Source organism: Drosophila nasuta, unplaced genomic scaffold (assembly GCF_023558535.2).
Source record: "Drosophila nasuta strain 15112-1781.00 unplaced genomic scaffold, ASM2355853v1 ctg69_pilon, whole genome shotgun sequence".
Lineage (NCBI taxonomy): Eukaryota > Metazoa > Arthropoda > Insecta > Diptera > Drosophilidae > Drosophila > Drosophila nasuta.
In genome coordinates, this window is record NW_026869612.1 from 41641 (window position 1) to 49852 (window position 8212).

At 43.4% G+C, this 8212-nt stretch overlaps 1 protein-coding gene across 1 annotated transcript; it reads right to left on the reverse strand.

Moving 5' to 3' along the window:
* Positions 1 to 4891: 4891 nt before the first annotated feature.
* LOC132798036 (uncharacterized) lies at positions 4892 to 7158 on the reverse strand. Its single transcript, XM_060809763.1, has 3 exons — positions 5770 to 7158; positions 5298 to 5420; positions 4892 to 5221 (listed from the first exon to the last, which is right to left on the reverse strand). Exons 1-3 carry the CDS (start codon positions 7156 to 7158, stop codon positions 4892 to 4894), a joined length of 1842 nt encoding a protein of 613 aa, XP_060665746.1.
* Positions 7159 to 8212: the final 1054 nt, after the last annotated feature.

An 8212-nucleotide genomic window follows, 5' to 3' on the forward strand; every position in this document is an offset into this window, starting at 1 on the left:
GGAAGTCTTGCTAATCGTATTATCAATGAAAAGTTTAAATATCGTAAGACGACTGGCAATGTTCGAACAGCCGATGGTCAAAGACAACATATAATTGGACGAATTATCGCCCGACTGATCTACAACCATTCCCCATTTGAAATCGATTTCGTTATAGTACCTGATATTAAGATTGATGTCATTATCGGAATCGATTCATCGACAAAATTAGGTATTACAATCGTCCAAACTCCTATGATGGAAGAAATAGGAGCTATCGAAGCTGAAAATAATCAGTTGCCTCTAACTCTTAGCCAGAGTGCACAATTGCAAACTGTTATTGAGCAATTTCCTGCTTCAACAAGGGATGGACTTGGCCTTACTAATTTGTTAGAGCATAAAATAGATACCGGCAATTCAAAACCTATTAAGCAAAGGAACTACCCTTTGTCACCTGCTAGAGAAAACTGTTAGTTTCAGAGATAGACCGAATGTTAGAACTGGGTGTAATTGAAGAAGCTCCAGCATCCGAATGGTCATCTCCAATTGTACTATTAGTCAAACCAAACAAAATAAGATTTTGCTTGATTCCCGGAAATTAAATGAAGCAACTATAAAAGATGCTTATCCAATGCCCAATCTAGAGGGTATCTTAAGTAGACTCCCCAAGTGCGATGTATCTCCAAGATAGATCTTAAGGATGCATTTTGGCAGATCGCATTGGAACCCCAATCTCGACTTAAAACTGCATTTTCAATTACTAATCGTCCATTATATCAATTCAAACGAATGCCATTTGATTGTGCAACGCACCTCAGACCATGTGTCGATTAATGGACCAAGTAATTCCATACCAGTTGAAATCTCAAGTTATGGTATATCTCGATGATTTACTGGTAATGTCTTCTAATTTCGAAGAGCATTTAGAGCATTTAGCGCTGGTTTCGGAGCGACTGCGAGAAGCAGGTCTCACAATTAATATCGAAAAGAGCCAATTTGGTTTAGTTAGAGTGGAATATCTAGGATATATAGTAGGTGAAGGTACTTTACAGGCTAATCCTAATAAAGTTCGAGCTGTACATGACTTCCCGGTCCCCAAAACACAGAGACAACTCAGAAGATTTCTTGGCATGACCGGTTGGTATCAACGCTTCGTTCCACAATACTCTGCGGTTGTTCATCCTCTAACTGACTTATTGCGTGGCAAAAGCCTAAATTGGAATACAAGCGCACAAGAAGCATTTGAGCTTATAAAAGTAAACTTTGCACAGCACCGTTGTTGGTTCATGCTGATTATGAAAAACCTTTTATCGTGCAATGCGATGCGTCCATTGACGGCATAGGTGCGGTATTAACTCAGTGCGATGAAGAAGGTGTTGAACGGCCAATATCTTTTATGTCGAAGAAGCTCAATAAAGCTCAGAGAAATTATTCAGTGACCGAATTAGAGTGCTTAGCTGTCGTTCTAGCCATACAACGGTTTCGAATGTATATAGAAGGACATCAGTTCAAAGTAGTTACCGATCACGCGAGTTTACGGTGGCTCATGAATCAAAAAAGATTTGAGTGGTAGATTAGCGCGATGGGCTATTAAATTGCAAGGGTTTAACTTCACTATAGAACATAGAAAAGGTTCACAAAACGTCGTGGCAGACGCCCTGTCCCGTTCTTTTGAAGACGCAGATATAAATGCCGTTGAAGTTGAAATCGTCCCTGAAATTAATTTAAATGCGGATGCTTTTCAGTCCTCAGACTACCAAGCCATGAAAGCAAAATATATTGCATTAAATTCACCGGATTAGAGAATAGAAAACGGTTTCCTGTATCATCGTATCGACTTTTCTAATGGTCACCCGAACCATGATGAATCTAATTGGAAATTAGTCGTTCCTCTCGAACTACGCACCAGTGTGATAGAAGCTGCACACAATCAACCATCTGCTTCACATTGTGGCGTTTCAAAATGTTTAGATCGGATTAGACAGAAATTCTTCTGGCCTCGCATGGTTACAGATGTACGCGATTACATTGGGAAATGTGATACTTGCAGGACCTGCAAATATCCAACTCACGTTCTCAAGCCACCAATGGGTCAGCAGATCGTTACTGAGAGACCTTTTCAAAGGTTATATTTGATTTTATTGGACCCTTTCCAAGGTCGAAGCGAGGAAATATTGTCATTTTCATCATTTTAGACCACTTTTCAAAATTTACATTTTAAAAGCGGTTAAAAGATTCACATCGCAGATAATCATCACTATATTAAGTGATATATTTAACTGCTTTGGTGTGCCGGAAGTTGTTGTCAGTGACAACGGCAGCCAATTCAAGGGTCGTGACTTTTCTTCCTTCCTTAACCAATATGGAGTAGCACACACATTCACTGCAGCGTATTCGCCACAAGCTAATGCTGCCGAGCGAGTCAATAGAAGTATCAATGCTGCATTGCGATCATATTTGCGATCAGATCAACGTGATTGGGATCAATATCTGATCGTATCAATTGTGCTTTGCGCTCCCATCTTCATCAATCTATCGCCATGTCTCCTTATTTAGCAGTATTTGGACAGCAAATGATTTGCCATGCGCAGGATTATAAACTGCTAGCAAACTTAGAATTGATAAATGAAGGTGCTGCAAGATTAGAACGATTAGATGAATTTACAAAAATTCGTGCAAACATTAAGAAAAACCTAGAAAAATCGTATAACACCAATCAGAATACGTATGATTTGCGTAGTAAAGTGCGTTCCTTTCAAATAGGCCAAGAAGTAGTCAAAAGAAACTTCAAGCTCAGTAACTTGGCTAATAATTTCAACGCCAAATTGGCGCCCGTAGGAGTAAAAGCCAGAATCAAAAGCAAGATCGGCAACTCGTTGTATCTTCTTGAAGATTTGATGGGAAGGAGTTAGGCACTTTTCACGCAAAAGATATTTGGTAAACATCACCCTTTTTCAGCTTTGAGCGACAGTTTGCCACTGCCTTCAAACCTGTGGTGTGAAGGTGCAATTTAAATTTATAATTTGCATTTGCAAATTCTGGCCATTTCACGATATGTAAACATATCCAGCTGACTAATATCGATTAATCGCATATTACATGTCACTTAGTCGAGTTAGCAGCCCTTGACAGTAAATTAGCATTCACACAAATAAATTACAGGGATTGATCGAATAGTTGAGATCAACTCTGTGTAAGCTCAATATTATCGAAGACACATTAGAAGAAGAAGAAATTTTCCTTTTCCGTTTCTGGTACCAAGGCGCGTGGACCATTTGGAAAAATTGATGTATAAAATTTATATATAAAATTCAGCAATCCAGCGCTGAATTGTATTAAAGTTAAAATATTTCTTCATCTGAGTGGATCTAGCCACCAGAGTATTTGTTTGATAATTATAAGGTACGTAGGCTACATAGGCACATACATATTTCTAATAAGAAATATTTTTAGGCATTTGCAAGTTAGCGCGGCGTGGGTCTATAAACGTTTGAAAAAGCGTTTAAACAGTTTGGCCACCGCCATATAGTATTTTCACCTGCGCATTATCGGCGCGCAAAACTGCTGCTGGAGTTACAGTGGGCACATACATAAGCTAAAAAGCTAAAAAGAAGATTGCCACTGTTCCTACCGCTAAAATTGTTAGCATCGGCTTACTGGAATACAACTCAGCGAGCGAATTAGTGCCATAGCAGAGGATCGCCTCGAATCATACCGGTGCTGTCCCATTGGGCCGCACTAAAATTGTTAGCACCGGCTAACCTGACTAATTCGAAAAGGCAAAAGCAGTCGAGCAGAGGATCGACACGTCTCCTACCGGTGCTGCCCCATAGGGCCGCGCCAAAATTGTTAGCACGGGCTAACAGGGACCCATGAGCCGTTCAGAGGAGGGATAGAGCATAGTTGCTTCTATGTTCTAAAACAGTGATGCCCCCATAGGAGCATCCCAAGTATTGTCGCCGTCCATGATGACCTTCCGCGGCTAATAGCCATAACCTGTTTGCCGCTGATTAGTTTGTACAATTTAAAAGTATCGATATTTGCAAGAATGTTAAATTAAAATGAATCAATTAACGTAGCTTTCTTTATTCTTGTAATATACATAGTTTTATAAGTACATGGTATGGTATGTAGTCGATATTCAATACTGTTAACATTATTCTAATTCTCTTTTGGAAGTTCACACAGCAAACATATGTACATCATCTCATCAACAACATTGTTGAGCTACTAAGCTTTTTAGTAGCTTTATTCGTACGTCTATTGTTTATAAATAAAACACGCGAATTCAAATTAAATGTTTATTAAATGGCACATATGTTCGTATATGTAACCACCACTTTGGATTATTTGGCTGTGACTTGAACACTTTCAAGCTTCGCCACCGACACGATATACAAGAGTTTACAATTGAAAAGTCAAAGCAAGAGTAAAAGCAATTAGCCGATCGAACTACAAGCGATCGCTAACAGAGAGCATACAGCGCTGCCGGCGGATGCAGCGCTGCCGGCAGACGCTGTCACAGCATTGCATTAATATGCGCTGTCTGCTGCTCCCGACATACTCCCGCCGTTGAAAGCCTATCTTTCAACATCATCCTTCAGGGGCAGTAGACATAGTTTATTTATGGCTCTCCGGGTGCTGCCACACGACGTCTTTAAGTCGGCAACTCGACACTCGCCGTCCTTGCCAGGGATAAGCGCCATGACACGGGCTAGCGGCCACCGAAGAGGAGGCAAATTTTCGTCCTTCACCAAGACCAAGTCGTTGACTTGGAGACGACGATCAGGAGTGCGCCACTTCGATCTTTGCTGGAGAAGAGTCAGATACTCCTCCCGCCATCTATTCCAGAAGACCTGCTGCAACTGAGTGACACGCTGCCAACCATCCAACCGATTGTAGTCCAGCATAGTTAGGTCGGCTCCAGAATCACGGTTGGAGGACCACCAAACAATAGATGAGCGGGAGTCAGCACATCCAAATCGTCAGGACTCTCTGAAATGGATAGCAATGGACGACTATTAATTATTGCCGCTATTTGGCAAACCAGCGTGCGAAGCTCATCGTAGTTGAGAATAGAGCGACCAACAGAGCGATACAGATGGTGCTTTGCGCTCTTGACTGCTGCTTCCCATAGTCCACCAAAATGTGGGGAACGAGGAGGAATAAACTTCCACTCGATGTTGTCCATCAGGCACACCCGATGAACTGACTCCTTATGAGGATCGCTGAGGAGAAGTTTCTTGACATCATGAAGTTCATTTTGGCCCCGACAAAGTTAGTCGCATTATCGGACCAAATCTGATTAGGCCTCCCACGAAGTGACACGAATCTTTTAGCGCTCCCAGAAAGGCGGCAGTTGTCAAATCCTTCACCAACTCCAGATGAATAGCCTTGCTAGCAAAGCAGATGAATACGCTGATGTAGCATTTGATTGGGGTCTGTTCCGAACTTCAGATTTATAGTAGAACGGCCCGCAGTAGTCCACTCCGCTTATTGCAAAGGCACGAGAATTCAGAAACCGTTCCTTCGGAAGGCTGGCCATAATTGGTTCGAGCACAGTGGGCTTGGCCCGGAAGCATTCGATGCAATTGCGAACAACCTTCGATACAGTTCGCAGCCCGCCAATCGGCCAATATTGTAACCGAATTTTTGCTAACAATGCTCTAGCTCCAACGTGAAGATTATTTTTATGATGGTGAGCGATGAGCGCCAACGTAATGGGATGCCGTCGAGGTAATATAATAGGATGGCGAGCATCGTAGGGAAGAGTTGAATTGGCTAGCCGACCGCCAACACGCAGAAGTCCAAATTGGTCGATGAACGGCAACAAAGAAGCGATTGAACTCGATTTTTGACGAAGCCCTTCGAACGAATCTCCTTGACATCACTCCATAAATTTGACAACTGCACCAATCGCAGTAGCAGCCATGTGCCTTTGTTGACATCTACCACGTTGAGTCCTGGATGCTTTATACGATTAACAAATTTAAACACAAACGCATATACGCGCTGCATTGAGGCAAACGTGTTAAGGTACTTGCAACGAAGAGTGATATCATCATACGGAGACGTGGCTATCATGACCTTACTACGCATTTCCAACGTTGAAGACTCTAAGCAGCGTTGTGAAGGCCATCCATCTCGATTTCCAACAAGAAACTCCGGTCCATGAAACCATATCTTGGACTCTGCTAAACATTCTGGAGTTGTACCTCTGGAGAGTACGTCGGCAGGGTTCAAAGTCGTGGGCACATGTTGCCACTTCATGTTGAGGGTAAGATCCTGAATAGACGCTACGCGATTTGCCACAAAAACGTTGAACTTGTATGGATCATCCTTGATCCATGAGAGTACCACCGATGAATCACTCCAGCAAAAGAACTCCCCATCAAGAAAACCCATGTTTCTAACTGCATGAAGCAGTTTGGCCAGAAGATAAGCACCGCATAATTCCAGCTTGGGAACTGATATAGTTTTGAGTGGTGCGACTCTGGACTTAGAGCACAACAGCCGACTCTGAGAAGTGCGTCCACTGGACACTACATATACACAAGCGCCGTAGGCCTCTTCGCTAGCATCACAAAATCCATGAACTTCGACACGGCATCCAGCAGCAAGAATAGCTCTCGGGAATGAAAGACTAGAAATGGAATTAAAGCTGCTGCACATTTCTACCCAGGCTGTGTATCGCTGCAAAGGCAAACTCTCATCCCATGTCAACTTATCCTTGCAGAGCTGCTGGAGAAATATTTTGGACTTTGTCATGACGGGTCCAAGAAGTCCTAGCGGATCATAAAATCGTGCACTTGTGGCTAAGACAGACCGCCTGCACGGCTTGGAACCAGCTTCTAAGAACGACAGCGAGAACAGCAGCCGATCCGATGAGGGATCCCACGCTAAGCCAAGAGTTTTTGTGATTTCGCTGCCATCGCTGAACCTCATGTACGACTCTTTCTCGTCGTCAGCTATCTCCGACAATACTTCGGCATGACTGGAGCACCATTTCCTGAGTTTGAAGTTTGCACGAGCTAGAATTGCAGCGGTTTCCTGCAGCTTGACCTTAACCTCAGCAACTGAATCGCCTCCAGATATAAAATCGTCCACGTAGAACTCATTCTTCAAAGCAACAGATCCAACCGGAAACGAGCCTGCTTCATCATGCGCCAGCTGATGCATTGCACGAACCGACAAAATGACGCTGCCTTCGTGCCATAAGTAACGGTGTCCAGCTTGAAAATCTGCAGCTCTTTATCAGGCGAATCGCGCCATAAGATGCATTGATAATAGCTATCTGCTGAAGCCATGCGCACACATCGATACATCTTGCATATATCCCCTGTTAGTGCCACCAGATATGTACGGAAGCGAAGAAGTATATGCATCAATTTGTCCTGTATAACAGGACCAGCCATCATAACCTCATTTAACGAATATCCAGTGGATGTCGCTGCCGAACCATCGAACACAACACGAAGCTTTGTTGTCGTGCTATCGGCCTTTAGCACGCAGTGGTGTGGCAGAAAATACTTGCAACGCTCAATGGTCTCAGCAGGAACACGCGACATATGATTCAACTTCAAGTATTCTTCAATAAATGATGAGTATTGCATCCTAAGATCAGGATGCCGCTGCAATTTGCGCTCCAGATTGAGAAATCGACGATGAGCTTGAGTATATGATTCCCCTAACGAGTCAACACTGGACTTCATTGGCAATCTTACGGAGTATTCACCGGATGGTAGCCGAGTAACATTTTGCGAAAATGCTCTTCGCAATCCTGCTGCTCCCTACTAAGCCTTGTGGCCACATACTCGCAGCTCTCGACTTCCCAAAAACGGCGAACAAGCTCATTGAGGCTGGCATCTGCTTGATCGTTACTACTTTCAGAACCCTTTTTCGCTGCCATCAATGCTGTGTGCGTCGTACTATCACCACCACCAGCAACGATCCAACCAAGGCGGGTCTTCTGAAGGATAGGCAATCCATCTCCAAGGCCTATTTGTCCTACACATAACAAGCCGTAGAATAGGCTTGCACCAATCAGCAGGTCCACGCGCTGCGGACGATTGAAGGCAGGATCAGCTAGCTGAATGTTGGATGGAATTGCCCAACCGTCGATGTCAATAGCAAAGTTCGGCTGGCTGTTGGTGATTGTCGATGCCACAACAGCTTGAAAGTTGACCGAGTAGTCGGTGATGCATGAACGCATACAAACATTGACTGTGAATCC

What these genes read in the sequence shown, in the direction of transcription:
- LOC132798036 (XM_060809763.1), bottom strand. Translation starts at nt 7,158, where the DNA reads ATGCATCAGCTGGCGCATGATGAAGCAGGCTCGTTTCCGGTTGGATCT. An exon ending in TGGACTTCTGCGTGTTGGCG is followed by an intron (nt 5,421 to 5,769) that starts GTCGGCTAGCCA and finishes AGTTCGGAACAG; the next exon opens with ACCCCAATCAAATGCTACAT. An exon ending in TAAAAGATTCGTGTCACTTC is followed by an intron (nt 5,222 to 5,297) that starts GTGGGAGGCCTA and finishes CATGATGTCAAG; the next exon opens with AAACTTCTCCTCAGCGATCC.